Here is a 15,091-nt window from a genome sequence, read left to right as displayed (position 1 = left end):
CCTTCCTCCAGCTTTGCCTGAACTCTAAAGCTGTTTGGAGCATTTATCCTCCGTGGTCGGATTGGTGCCTGGATCCTGACTGGGAAGAGGCTGCTTGGAAAAGTTGTAAAAACACAAATGTGGGGAAAATATATTATAAATTAAAAAAAGATATATATTAAAAAAAAAAAAAAAGCATATTTCAAAAGCTCGACTGAATGACCGACCACACCGACCAACACCAATCCAGTCCAACCCTAGCTAGACGAGGTCGGGGCCCGGCTGACGTCGGCCCCCCTTCTTGCAGATGGTGCATGCTTCTGGTGGCGACACAGGGGTGATGCTGTCGTGGTCCTTTTCTCCCATGGCCTTTATCTCCCCATCTTTGTTTTGTCTGCTGTCTGGAAAAGTATTAACATGTTAAAAAAAATATATATATGAAATAAATATAAACAGAAAATCATGCACACGTCACACACATAGTTAATAGGACTGGGGCGGCTGGTGTAATATGTGGAAAAAATTTGATTTTCTTTGTTTTGTCTTGAGAGAGCAGCAGAACGTCAACTTTAATACAAGTTCTGATTGTTTTACAGTTAACAGGTATATGTGGGTGGGGTTTATGGGAACGGGAGCAACTAATGTCTCCATAATATCAGATTTTAACACCTATTTCATGTGTCAGGTTTGAGCATCTGTACACGTGGTTTTAAAAGGGGTTTAGGCGTTACTGAAGGGACCTTTGTTTTTATTTCATCTTTTTGTATCGTGTTGGTTTTTATCTCTTGAATGATGTATTTTAAAGTATTTTGTGTTGAAAAAAGGATCATTTTTAATCAATTTTATTTAATAGAATTGTGTATAAATAGATATTTATAAAGGTGAAAATGAGGGAAATGGTTTCTTTCAGGGTGTAGGGAGGGGAGTTAAGCATGAGACTGGGTGTTCGTTTTTTTTTTTTGTTTTTTTTTCAGCTTTGAGGTCCCGAGGTGTAAATACAAAAAACACACATATACACATGATGCGCGCGCGCACACACACGCACACACACACTCAAGGTCCCTGTGCTCCAGCCTTAACGGGTCGAGCCTCTCTTGAGCTTTAGACACAACATCCAGGCCAGCTCATCCTGAAGTTGCAGAAGGTCTCCATCTGTCTGATCTGCAGTGTTTGGTGTCAAACACAAGGAGGCGCCATCGGTCTAAAGCTCCTTACATCTTGAACTACCTAATCTGAAAGCACGGACACACTCTCACACCAACTTTTTAAGTTTTCTTTAATCTTGTGTGTTTTCGACGTGAAGCATGGATTATTTGAACTAATGGCCTGTACTGTTTTTTGCACAGACACTTAAGACTCGATGCTGTTGCGTTCGCTCTTCCGAGGGAGTGAACCTTTCTGCAACTTCAGGTTACGCTCGCCAAAATCCATCCCTTCCACCCTACCTCTGACCCCTCTACTTCCATCATTCCTGCCTCCAATACTCTCCACGTGTTACTCGTGTGACCTTCGCTGACCAGCCCCCGTTTCTGTCTTAGTAGCACCACGCCGTGTGATGATGATGATGATGATGACGATGGCGATGATTATGATGTCACCCTTATGCCTGTCTCTTGTTCTGATTGTGTTCTTTAAAAATGTGTATGTCGTCCGTCTTGGCTTGCTGTACTTCTGTGTGAAGTCACTATAAAAAGCATGTTAAAAAGGGACTGGACAAAACAAAGGCATTATGGGAAGAGGGCTGTGGGACCTGCGCTGATGGCAATCAATGTTTTGGTCCCTTTTGTCACAGTTTCTGATGTAAATGTCGTAGTTGTTAGTGTTTTGATGTTGATATTTTTATTGGTTGTTTTAGCCAGAACTATATAAAAAAAAAAAATTTAATGGTTGAAATGAATTGAGGCGGGGTCCGCCACAAGACTTTTTTGTACTGTCCCCTCACACGCTGATCTAAGCTAATTATATTGGAATTCACAGCATCATATAAGCACACGAGATCAAAGATTCTCCCTTTAAAGAGGACAAAACATATCTCCGTGTCAGCGTCTTTTCACTGTGTCGTAGAAACTTTGTGTGACTTTGTGCCAGTGGAGGGTCAAGGCTTGCTGTGTGTCCCGTCTCTGTGCTACGCTGCTCCATAGTTAAGGCGCTCTTCTTGCTGGTGGTCACCTGATGACGCTTCAGATCATCACATATCATGTCTTCGTACGTACACTGACACAGTCGAGCTGAAACAAACGTTGTGAATCATACGTGAGACCCGTCCTACTGTATCGACCGCCTGTGCTTCTTTCTGAGTGCTGTGACATATCTGACATACCATGAAAACTGTGTCCCCCGACCACCCCGCACACACACACCTTTTGCACCATGACGACGACGCGTTGTAAAACTCAAACTATGATGTGATGTTTTTTTTTATGGCTCTGAGTAGTTCTGTATGTGCTGTTGTCTGTCGATGCCACCGACCTGACAAGATGCTTTTCTTTCATTGTGTGTGTGCCAGACAGTCAAAGGGAGTTTTGAAGATGCAGTTAAACTTAACAGGTTATTTAAAAAAGGAGGGAATCAGACTTTGCAGCTGGTGTTAAACAGGTGGATCAAATTTACATTTTTGATCGATTGATATGAAGCTTTAAATTGATTTCCACAGCAGACATTTGACAAGTTTTAGCAGGAAAAGCATGTGTGTAAACAGCGACAAACAAACCGTAACAAACAAAGGTTACCTTTTTGATGCTCGAGTTGGAAGTCCCCAGACTCCCTTAAAAAAACACTAAATTTCGAGACTTGTTGCGTTAGGAGAAACTTTATAAACTTTTTAAAACACTGTCTCTGACAAATTCTTATCTATTCTGGACTGCTTGTTAATTCAGCAAATGTTATACATGAAGAAATTTCTTTCACTGTGTAAAAAACATTACATGTAGAGCGGGGGATTGAGATCTGATCACAAGAGGTCACTCAAGACGCTGTGGAAAAAAGGGTTGTTTTTTTTTAAACTCGTAGCTCACAGCCTAATAAATAAATTAATAAATACATATAAAATGTACAACAAAAAACAAATCATAAAAGGGGAATGTCTCAAGATGTGGAGTGAATTTGGAAGCATATTTCTTCTTCCTGGACCTGTTCCACCTATTTGTTTGGTTAATATGGTTAAAAATGCATAAATAAATAAAAAAATTGGGGAAAATCAGGTGTTGTCAAAAATGTTTGGGGCACTAAATAGCACAGAGCTATCAATGTTATTGGTTTTACACTGCTTTTCCTGCTATGACCAGTAAAAATCTATCACTTCTGAATCTTTTCAGTCTTAATAATAGGCAGCTGGTGCAATGAGTCCACTCACACTTTGACTTTCTTTTATATCTCTTGTATAAAACAGTGTTTTCCAACCTTTTGCATAATGAGCCCTTAAAATGAGGCAGTAGCTTCTTGTGGTACCTCGTCACCTTTGCCAGTGGTGAGCAGTGATTTTCTCTTCAGTCTTTACAGGCCTGAAGAGCTTAAATTATTACAGATTTCCCAAGAAAAAAACCTAATATTTTGTCAAGTTCTTGACCAATAGTAGCACCGTGGACCAATGTCTTTGAGAGTGGCACATGCAGGTGACACGATACACATTCCTTTCACCGGTGGCATTATTCCAGTGATCTGCAAATGGCGATAACCCGGCAAGAAGTGTAGCAATGTGCCATCAGCAGCAGTGAAGAAAACAGCCGCTGACAAGTAGATGCAACACTGCAGTCTTCACTCATCTCTTGACTCCTCAGATTTATCTCGTGGCACCAGGTTAGGAAACACTGTTATAGAGTTAAACCATCAAGTGACCCTGCTTTTTGAGTCTTTTTTTCCATTCATGCATCTCAGTAACTTCAGCTGATGGATGAATTGTTTCTGTGTAGTACTTTAGTTGGTCTGTTCAGACATACAGAATTTAGTTTTTTAACAGATTTATCTAATGAAGTATCTTAAAAACAGACAAACCATTTTCACACTTGCCCCTGTTTTGCCATCTAGCCATGCGGATAGTTTTGGTTTTATTTGTGGAGTATTTAAATCTTTGAGGTTTCTGCCTCCACCCTCTATACAGTGTAAGTGTAAACACTACTGGTGTCTGTGAATAGTTCACAGATTTAAATTTGAACATTTGATTAGTAGAAACTAGTCACAATTACATGTTCCTTTGCTTATAAAGATCAAATTATTTGGCTCTTTGTTGCTTCCATAGCAGTACTACACAGTAACCCCTCTGCTTCAGCTGCAGCGTCACTGAGATCCATTGCAATGTAAGAGATTACATTTAACATGACAGGGTATCGACCTTTGAGTCTCACTGCTGTAAATAGGATACGTGACCAAATATAAACTTTACACAGAATAACTTTGGGCTGATCGCACCAACGACCTGCAAAAGAAAACTCGGTGTCTGTTTTGCTTCATATAAATTTTTGTTTTAAAACTAAAATAAACTCCATATATTAGACATTTGCGGAAAGACTTCAGCAAATGTGTGATATATGTTAAATGAAATCAGCACCTGACTGAACTGAGGTGAAGAAAAGTTCCTTGAAATGCTTCAAAGAAAAGTTGGAAACGGATAATTAACAACCACAAACAGCAACACTATATATGCAGTTTTACAAATGGAAGAAATATGCATGTCTACTTTCTGGTAATTTTTCACTGTTTACTTGATAAAGAAATGGAAATCTATGTTACTTGCATCCTCGAGGTTTATGAAACGGCTCCGTCAGAGATATCTACATCAAGTTATCTCACAATAAAAATGCATAAAAGATTAGCAGAAGCCTTAGCTTGTATGTGAGTAAATTTATTGCATTGTAACCTTGTACTAAAAAGGGGCTACATGTGTCTATACTCTGAGTTTCAATTGGATGCTGGATTTTTTGCATGACCATACAGTTAATAAACATCATACATCAAAAACTATTGTTTGTTTGTTCTTCATACATTTGTTTTTGGAGGATGAATGAATTAAAAGTAGCTTTTATATATTGGTGTCTCATGTAACAGCTAAGAAATCTCATTGTGTGGTGTTGGCACTTATCAAAACATCCAATTCTGCGGTCAGTAAAATGTTGATTACAGCTGTTTTTAAGACACTTAAAAGATGACCTGCATCTAAGTATGTATGAGTGATTATTCAATATTTTTATTCATCAACTTCGAGATATTGTATAATGATACGCAGCTTTTAAAGATCTAAATATGTATCTGTTTCAATGACTACAAGCTAATTTTTTCTACAAAACTGGCCTATTTTAAGTGTAAAATGAAGACTGTCCTTTGAAATATGAGGTTTCCATTCACAGACTATCATCTATGTATTATATCTGTTGAAACGGCATTACCAAAACGTACCTCTAGGGGGCACCAAAGACCAAACAAATTTAATTAACAGTGCAAATGGCATTTTTCAAACATGCAGTGAAACTATTTTGTTGGGTGTAAACATGTTTTATACTCTAAGGTGCCCATGTGTACATCGAGAAATATGTAGATTGGGTAAATCACTTCTGGACAGACCAAAGTGGAAAGTTATCTTTGATCAAGATATGTCCTTCAACTCCCACATAAAACAAATTTCAAGGTCTGCATTTTTTCATCTACGTAACATTGCAAAAATCAGGCCCATCCTGTCTCAAAAAGACGCAGAAAAGCTAGTCCATGCATTTGTTACTTCCAGACTGGACTATTGTAATTCTCTATTATCAGGCTGCCCTAACAAGTCTCTAAAGAGTCTCCAGCTGGTCCAGAATGCTGCAGCACGTGTACTGACAGGAACTAAGAAAAGAGATCATATTACTCCTGTACTGAACTCTCTGCACTGGCTCCCTGTAAAATCAAGAATAGAGTTTAAAATCCTTCTCCTCACTTACAAAGCTGTTAATGGTCAGGCACCATCATATCTCCAGGAGCTCATATTACCCTATCACCCAACTAGAGCATTACGCTCCCAGAACGCAGGATTACTTGTAGTTCCTAAAGTCTCCAAAAGTAGAATGGGAGCCAGAGCCTTCAGTTATCAAGCTCCTCTTCTGTGGAACCATCTTCCTGTTTTGGTCCGGGAGGCGGACACCCTCTCTACCTTTAAGAGTAGACTTAAGACCTTCCTCTTCGATAGAGCTTATAGTTAGGGCTGGCCCAGGACAGGCCCAGGCCTGTCCTGGACCAGCTCTTAGTTATGCTGCTATAGGCCTAGTCCGGGGGACAATGACACACTGAGCTTCTCTCTCCTCCCCTCTCCTCTCCTCTCCATCTGTATACATTATGCCTGTATACATGCCCCATCTCTGCATGTCACTGACTTGCTTCTTCCCCGGAGTCCTTGTGCTTTCTAGTCCTACAGGCTCCCTTGGATCCTGGCCGCGCCCGGGTCGCCTACTGCTATGGCCCTGCCTGATCGTGGATGCACCTACTGCCATGACCCTGCCTGACACCCACCACTACTGTCGCTAATATTAGTCACATCTCTGTTACATACGTTCCACTACTATTATCGTACTGCATTGCTACATACCATCCTTGCCATTGATCATTACTACTGTTATCACTAGTAATCACATTTCCATGTGCATTTCATCATTATTGCTGTAATACATCTTTGTGTACTTTCACTCCTGTCAACCATCGCTTATAATTGAATACATTGTGATCTCGTTGATCTGCTCTGTACATGCGACATCTATTGCACGTCTGTCCGTCCTGGGAGAGGGATCCCTCCTCTGTGGCTCTCCCTGAGGTTTCTTCCGCATTTTTTCCCTGTTAAAAGGGCTTTTTTTGGGGCAAGTTTTTCCTCACTCGAATCGAGGGTCGAAGGACAGAGGGTGTCGTCTCTGTACAGATTGTAAAGCCCTCTGAGGCAAACTGTGATTTGTGAATTTGGGCTATACAAATAAAATTTGATTTGATTTGATTTGATTTGAAACATCAAAAACAAAACAGCAATTCAAAGCTCCTCATATACTGTAAATATACTCATCACTGTATCTACTAAACTTATGTACCGCAAGCCCTTACTGGTGTTCTTATTCTGGACATGTAATCAATTTAAAGTTGCTCTGCTTTAATGAAATCATGTTATTACTGGCACAGCTGTTTAGACACCAAATAGGAAATGATGGTTTGAAGTAAGGCTCTTTCAATCAAGGAACTTCCCCTTTAAACATTTTTGCTGAACTGATTCGCCACAGTTTTGTTTGTTTACTGGTCTTTCTCGACTCCACACAAGAAATCACACAAGAAAATATGGTGGTATGGAGTTAAAGAAGTGACTTTATCGTCGAGTTGCAATGTGGGTAATGTAGGCACCAGCTCTGGACAACGAGGGAACCAGAATATTGGAGACCTCATGACGACCTCCAAAATTACAACAGAACTGAACCAACATCTCTCAACCAAGACAGCCTGTTGAACAGAATAGCATAATGGGTATTCTACTATTTGCTACAATTTTATACCTTTTTCAGCTCAGGGGCTAAAATGGTTGATGCAGTACAGACTACTGAAACAAAACTTTTTTAAAAAAGGACGTGCACATGAACATCAAAGCGCTCATTTTAGTGCAACACTGAAAAAGGAAGAAGAAAACGGGAACATTCACTCTTCCCTCACTCCACCCCTAAAATCAACATGAGAAACTTCTGCCAGTGTTACTGAAAATGGACATTTATGATCAGACAGAAAACACAAACAGAGCACGCAGTAGTCTTGATGAACTTTAATTACATCAAATGGATTTATGTAAAAGTGGAAAAGGAGGAAAACACTGGGTCTCATCATCACCATCATGTTCAACACAGCAACAGAAATCTGCACATGAAGTGGTGAGATTACAGGTCACCTATACTCCAGTCACATGAATAACTCACTGAGTGTCTTCTCACACAGTAGATACGTGATACTGTGGTGGCATGTTAATGAACCGCGAGTGTGCTTTTACTGTTTCCATTTCAGAGCAGGATGGTAAGCGATAAATGGCCTATGTTGTATGATTTAAGCCAACGTGAGCAGCGTGTACAGTTTATTTCTGGGGTGTCATGGCTGCCAACTGTCATATAGGTGACCTGGAACTCTCCCATGATAAGTCTCTCTCTCTCTCTCTCTTGCACACGCGCTCTGATCACACAACCTTCACTCATGATGTCATGGCTTCCCGTCCAAGTCCATTTGGCATCCTGGCGAGTAAAATCCCCACTGAACACTGTCCTCCTCTTTGATTGGATAAAGGAAGTGGGGTGATTGGCTGATTGATTGCTCCATGCAGATTGTGATTCTTCAGTCTGATAGCAGGTTGAAATGTTCGGTGCTGACATGCTTTGAGAATGTTTTGTTGTCTTTGCTTGTGCATGCTGCCCGTTTACAAAAAAGATTACGATCATGGCGTTGGGCAGAAGAAGAAGGTCCGGCTGATGTTGGAGTTGCGCAGAAGATGTGAAATGGAGTCATCAGTCTGGTTTAAGATCGCCCTTTTGGCTGTTGTGTGAACATTGGCACTTTAATCTTAAGTCCGTAGAGACTAGTGCACATCTAGCAGTCCGTCACACTGAAGGACTCATGGCAGTGCAATCTGCCACAGCTTTAGTCTTTATAGAAAAAAAAAAAAAGAAAAAAAATCACCGCAACAATTTCTAGTATTTTTCTGTTGTTTCCTTGATTCAAGGAAGAAAACTAAACAGAGAAGGAAGCCACTTTTCTCTAATCAAGTGTCCTGTGTTTTAACAAAACAATAAAGGGAAGTAAAAGGAAACTGGGATATACAATCTTTTCTCACTGTAGACGGTCTCAGCAGATTAACTCTACTAGGCTTCAGACACACAGCTCCAAGGCCACCTTTCTCTCTGAGTCCCAGGCAGGCAAAGAGGAGTGGCAAGATAAGAAAAGGAAGAAAAGGAGACGGATAAAGGCAGAGAGAAGAGAGAAAAAAGAAGATTAAAAGTCAGAAACTGTATCAGGAGACAGTGATATATATAAGGGGAGACAGAGGGAAGCAGCCAGCCTGGGTCTACATGCATTGTCAAGGGAACGGGAAAGAGGAGGGATTTCAGTGCTACACCGAAGCCATGCAGCAACATCAAGCAGCCTGAAAACAGCAAAGGCCCTTTTTTTCTTCCACTTAGCAGTCACCTTTACCGACAACACAAGATGCATCATGGAGGAGGGATACGGTGAGTTGCGGAACTCCTCTTGTTGGGAGGATTTGGGGACACAAACAGTCAAAGCGTTCGTCCACTCAGAGCGGCCCATATGCCATGCAGACCAGGGTCCCGTCAGGCTCTGTGAACAGGCGTTTGGCACCACAGGGACGGTGGGGCGACAAACAGGACAGTGAGGAGGAGGAGGAGGGGGGGAAGCAAGTGCACGGCAGGATGGACGACATCTGTTACACCATGTTTTAGGTTCCCATGGAGACAAGACCAAACCCTCTCCACCCTTCCACCCCAATCCCTATTCCTCCCGCTCGAGCAGCACTCACTCACCACGCGCTCACAGCATGGTAGCAGACAGACGAGGGTGGTGGGGGCGGGGTTTAGCAGCTTTGCTGCGGCTCCCCGCTCCTGCTTTTAGACTTTCTGCCCTCCACATCTGTAGGACAAAGGCAACGTTCATGTTACATCTGGAGACAGTGACAAGAGCATTTTCATATATACTGTAGATTAAGATAAATAGAGTAAAGCAACTTCAAAACAGCAAGTACAGAGTTCAAAAGCAGAAATAAATAAGGATCTAGAGGTGGACAGTACTACTAGCATTGGCACATGAAGCAGTGCTCGTCTTTGATTATAACTTAACGATTACAAAAATCTGTACAAGATCTTGTCAGTCTGAAATACATATTCAAATATTATTTATTCTCAGGTTGTGGTGCGTCGGGATGAGTATATAAGTTCCCAGATACCAAAAGAGATGATGTTAACTTCATTCACAAAACAATCTGACCACTGAAAACAATTCTCAACTTACTATTTCAACTCCCTGTTCCAATAACTCCACCAAGAACTGCCTAAAACTAGAGCTGCGAAGTTAAATCGATATAAAGAAAATTATCCGACAACTATTTTGATAATCCATTGGTGGAGGCCTATTACGCTTTTTCAGCTTTTTCCTTTCCTGCACTGTTTTATATCTGTTCTTGTGCAAAAGATCTTGAAAGTTAAAACCAAAAGAAGCTCCTCTCTCCAACAGTAAACTCTGCTCCTCGCCTCGTCAGTGGTTTAGACCGAGGGAGAATACAGTGCTGCAGCACTGGACAGTATGAGATAACTGATGTGTTTTTTGAGCACTAACGCATGTAAACCTATTCTAGTAGTGACCGGAAATATAATTATAAATGTGAGAATGAGTATAATATGTCTCCTTTAATCATTTCAGGAATTTTTTAAAATTGTGATGAGCATTTTTCACATATTAATCCATAATTAAAATAACTGTTAGTTGCAGCTCTCCCTTATACTGATATCATCATCACCCTACTCAATTACCTTCTCTGTCAACTTTCACCAACCCATCTTTACCTTCTCCTCAGATCATTTTGGGAATGAAGCTTCGTCATTTTGTCACCAGCCCAAAAGGTCAGTCAGGACCCACCAGAGCAAATGCCCCAGTTAATGTATATAAAACAAAATACAGAACTCAAATGTTAAAAAACAAACAAAAAAAAAAAACAGTACACACCATTATTAGAAACAAAAACATGATGAACCATTTTGATCACAGCAATCAAAATGAGCGCAACAGAACAAAGCCGTGCAATTTAGTGGATGATGCAACCGAGTTAAAAAGCAGTGAAACAGAAACTCCCCCATACATCGAAACATCACAACAAACAGGAAGTGGAAAGTGAATCTATTATCTGACACATCGAACATTTTTCATTTGGATTTGTGATGAAATTGTAGCTACGAGATCTGTCCCACGAGATCAGAGACAGCTAGCGTTAAAATTATCTGTTTTTTGAATGAACCCTGGTGACTCACTAAATTACCAATATTACTAATTACTGCTAATTTAAGATTTAAGCTTTAAACAGAAAAACAAATCCCAAACTGCAGATAATAGTATAATGTTAGCCAGTGAAACAGATTTAATGGGGAAACAATAACATGGTAAAAGCTGTTGGACGGAAGAACATTCAAAGTCCCACCTCAGAGAAAAGAACAAGGCAGAAAAATAAAGAAAAAACAAAACAAAACAGCGATTCACCAATCAGCACCATGACAAACAGAAAAGAATGAAACAAAAACACCACGCAGAGATAGATAGTGCTCTAAATAAATACATGCAGACAAGGAGGACTTGTCGTGTATCCATCCTGTCAGTCCCCCCTCTTTAAGTCAAGTCTGAACCTCACACACACCCGTACTCATACCACAGAGACTGGTTGTCCTCTGCATTCAGTGACTGGTCCGAATTATTCACACGACCGCTATCAACGCCCTCTTTATACTCTCCCAGACTGGCTGGGCTGGATCTCATCTGACCATTTGATTGGCTGTGAGAGGCCTGGTTTTGGGTGGGAATGTGATTAGGGATTGGAGGAGGGTGTGTTTTATTTGTAACAGGGGGCCCACTGATGTTGCTGACTAGGGTGGGGTTTAGAGACAGGAAGGGGAGGTTTTTGCCCGCCGACTCACTAAAGATGGAGTCCATGAACACAGACTCGACAGTGAAGGAAGGGCCGAGGAAAGACTCGAGGGTGGAGAGGTCGGGATCCTCCAAGCTATGGCAGGGTAAGCTGAGTGACTTGGGCAAGGGGGTGGTGGTGGTAAGGGGTCCCTTTAGGTTGGTGCTGTTGGGGTGGTACTCACTGGGTGTAGGCTGGGAGCGCACCCCAGCCTTGGTGGACGTGACGGGAGGAGCAGCGTCGACGGACACGGGAGGCCGGTTGTCCTTTGAGAGCAGGTCGTGGATGCTGGTGCGCCGTGTCGTGCCCTCGGCGGTGGAGATGACACTGCTGGCCCGGGGCAGCGTGGAGGAAGCCGAGTCCAGGCGTTCGGAGACGGACGTGGCTTTGGCCTGCAAGGATAGGCTGGAGCGGATCGGGACGGAGCCTCTCACTCGGGTGCTCTCCGCCTTACGCAGGGTCGGGCGACCCGGTTGTCCAGTGGATCTCGGTGGACGATCACAGCTGACCGGAGCCGCTTTCCCACTGGAGGAGCGTAATATTCCGCGGCCCTTAGTAGGCCGTTCTTTTGGCCCGTGCTCAGAAGAAGTGGAGAGGCGAGGGGAGTCTACAGTGAGATTTTCCTGACTGCCAGACTGCAGAACACAGAGCAGACAAACACTATCACGTACAGCACCATTATTAACATTTCTTTCTTTTTCTTCATTATTTTACAGCAGAAATCTAAATGTCCGGATCACGTTTGAATATCAGTTAATTAATTAAGTCTTAAAAATCATTTAGAATTCGCTATTGATTTACTTCATCTGTAGGTTTTTAATCAAACAAAAAATATAACAGCAAACACTACAGTTACAACTGAGGCCTCACCTCTGCAGGATCAATACCCTCGTCCAGGAACTGCTGCAGTGAAAGCACCTCGCTGCACCTGTTCGGGTTCTGTCCGGGGCTCCCTGCGGCGGCGGATGGGTCGAGGGACCGCCGCAGCTGCAGAGGGCTCTGGTGGGAGGAGCGCGAAGAGGTGGGCTGCTGGACGGGGCTGCTGCCGCTGCTGGACCAGACCTCCTGATCCAAACTGAGGCTGAACTCTCCGCTACTCTCACTGTGAGGCCTGCTGAGGCTGCCGTTCAACGTGCCTGCGGGAAGGAAGGCCGTGATAAGAACATGGGAAAAGTAATCTATGATCTTTATCATTCACTGCTAGGAGCTGCAGTAATATTCAGAAAAACAAGCTTTTTGTTACAAGTACCTCAAAATCTGTCGTTTTTGTCCCATGGCTCAGTAAAAGTTCACCTATCCCCTGTTGGGATTTGATCATTGACTCTTGCAGGTCAGGAAAACGTAAGAGACTAAATATAGTTAGCACTCAGACCTAGGGCATTCACATCTACTGCATATTTAGTCATCAACTAATCCCATAAAGTATTTTTTAACACTAAATAGTCAACTATTTGTGGGAGATTCATCTTTTTTTTTTTCACCTGATAAACAATGATCAATTATCAAGAAGGTCTCGAATACAACCAGTTATGGTTTAACTAATGTAAAGGCAGAGTTCTCGATTGGCTTTAAGAGGCCGTTTACAAAATGAGCCGTCTCTGCTTTCTTGTAGGAATAGCAGGAGTCTTTCCTTCTCTTAATATCTTAAATTCTGTTTATTTAACATTACATAACAAATAAAATGACTGCTTAAACAAATGTATGTTAGAGGCCATCTTAAGATCTCTGAATAGCCTCCTCTAGTGCAATATGATTTGATTTACTGCAACATGCAAAAATCTCAGATGAACAATCAATCTACAGCACAACAATGCACAGTGTCAACTAGTAGATCTAGTTTAGTAGGTTTAAGTAAAGACACAAAAGAAAAAGAAAGGGAGATAAGGAGGAAGGTGGGAGAGGTTAGTTAAGAGGAGGAGGAGGAGGAGGAGGAGGAAGGACGGGTAAGGGAAGGAGGAGCATACCTTTGCCCTCCAGAGGAGAAGTGAGGTGGGAGTTATTGTTACTATTACTACTGGTGATCCTGTTGCTATGGAGACTGGTGGGTCTGGTGGCTGGGTAAGGGAAAAGAGGGAAAAGACATGTACACACATACAATTAGGATATATAGACACTAAACATGTATCCACACAAACATGCACTAACACAAAGAGTAACACATAGGTGCACGCTAACAGTTTGACAGAAAATCTCCTGCTGGGGCAGCAGATGGCACATGCCAGGCAGAGGGGCAGGGAGGGTGGCTCGGTGCCAGGCTGCAGCCACAATATGTCCAGTTAACAAACAAAGAACGAGGGCCGGGACGCCTGAATACAAGGACCAGAGAAAGAAAAAACCGACAGAGACAACACTGACCAACAGAGGACGAAAGAGTAAGTAAATGAGTTAGAAAAAGGGAAGAAAAGGGAGGCCTTTGTGCTTTTGTGTGCAACTGAGGAGGAGGAATTGACAAGGAGGAAGGGAGAGAAAAGAAGCGGTGACAATGTGACCTTGCTCTTGACTGTGTTTGTAGGGACACTTTCAGCTGGAAAACCAGTGACCGTGAAATCATCTCAAACTGGTTTTCAGGACATCGCTGACACCAAATCAGAATTTTGAATGAACAATCAGACAGTAAAGTTCTTATTATGTCTAGGAAACCAGTCCACTGTGGGATTAAGTGCCGAGCAGTGGTCACTTACTACAGATGTTACAGGGCACTCTGCACTTAACGCTCAGCTCAATGGGAGAAGGAAACAGAGCCAGAGCACTGCTATACACCCGCAGGCCTGATGAAACACACACACATATACAACACACCCAGGTTGTGACACTGCTGCCCACAGTGCAAAACAAGCAAAGTTTAATATCTCTAATGGTTAAAAACTGAGAAAGAAACACAAAACCGAATTGAGGCGATTTTGTGGCAGCCATAAAAGTTATTTTAAAAATCAATAACATCTCTGGAGGATGACCTACAGACTGATGCGTTATAAGTAATGCCTGATGTGTGAGCGAGAGTGGATGCCAGGTTTCCTCTAGCCATTACAGAGATGTACTGGGAAATGGGTCTCCAAGTGTATCGGCTTTTATGAGGGCATTCTGGGAATTCATCAGCTAAGTAGGATCCAGGTTGGGCACTAATGGTATGGCATTGTCTTGGGGAACATTATGTTTTCAAGGTTAGGAACATGCTTGAATTTGAATATAGGAAATGGTGGAGTTTCTTCACAATCATTCATGTAAACCTACAATCTTTTAATATTTAAAAAGAAAAGATCTCGTCGTATGTATTTGTTGTCTGCTGGAGTATAGAGGATATAGAGGGTATAGAGGAATTCTTTAAACGTTATTTTCAGCAATTTAATTTGCACTGACAATTGAGATGTGATGATAAAGCCTCTACTATTCAATACCTGAATAGAAAATATATCTGTTAGTCTGGTATATTAACGTGTATAAGACAGGACAGTGATGGCAATC

General features: G+C 42.0%; 2 protein-coding genes across 27 annotated transcripts in view; one reads left to right on the top strand and one right to left on the bottom strand.

Annotated features, from left to right (window-relative positions):
• The window catches only part of camk2g2 (calcium/calmodulin-dependent protein kinase (CaM kinase) II gamma 2), a 60,468-nt gene extending 55,533 nt beyond the window's left edge, over positions 1-4,935 (top strand). For all 20 annotated transcript variants that reach the window (XM_084376525.1, XM_084376524.1, XM_084376522.1 and 17 more), the window contains one exon: positions 12-4,935. The gene's annotated coding sequence lies outside the window, so the exon portion shown is untranslated. The remainder of the gene's footprint in view (positions 1-11) is intronic.
• Positions 4,936-7,711: 2,776 nt separating this feature from the next.
• The window catches only part of ccdc88ab (coiled-coil domain containing 88Ab), a 70,075-nt gene continuing 62,695 nt past the window's right edge, over positions 7,712-15,091 (bottom strand). For 4 of the 7 annotated variants that reach the window (XM_084375466.1, XM_084375464.1, XM_084375465.1 and 1 more), the window contains 3 exons: positions 13,594-13,683; positions 12,500-12,765; positions 7,712-12,264 (listed from right to left, as the gene is read on the bottom strand). In XM_084375466.1, the coding sequence (XP_084231592.1) occupies positions 11,353-12,264; positions 12,500-12,765; positions 13,594-13,683 (1,268 nt within the window). In that variant the 3' untranslated portion in view covers positions 7,712-11,352. The remainder of the gene's footprint in view (positions 12,265-12,499; positions 12,766-13,593; positions 13,684-15,091) is intronic. The other 3 variants (XR_014624271.1, XM_084375469.1, XM_084375467.1) reach the window with 3 other exon arrangements.

This window comes from Pagrus pagrus (assembly GCF_965226575.1).
Source record: "Pagrus pagrus genome assembly, chromosome: 15".
Taxonomy (NCBI): domain Eukaryota; kingdom Metazoa; phylum Chordata; class Actinopteri; order Spariformes; family Sparidae; genus Pagrus; species Pagrus pagrus.
This window is presented reverse-complemented; position numbering and strand designations above follow the sequence as displayed.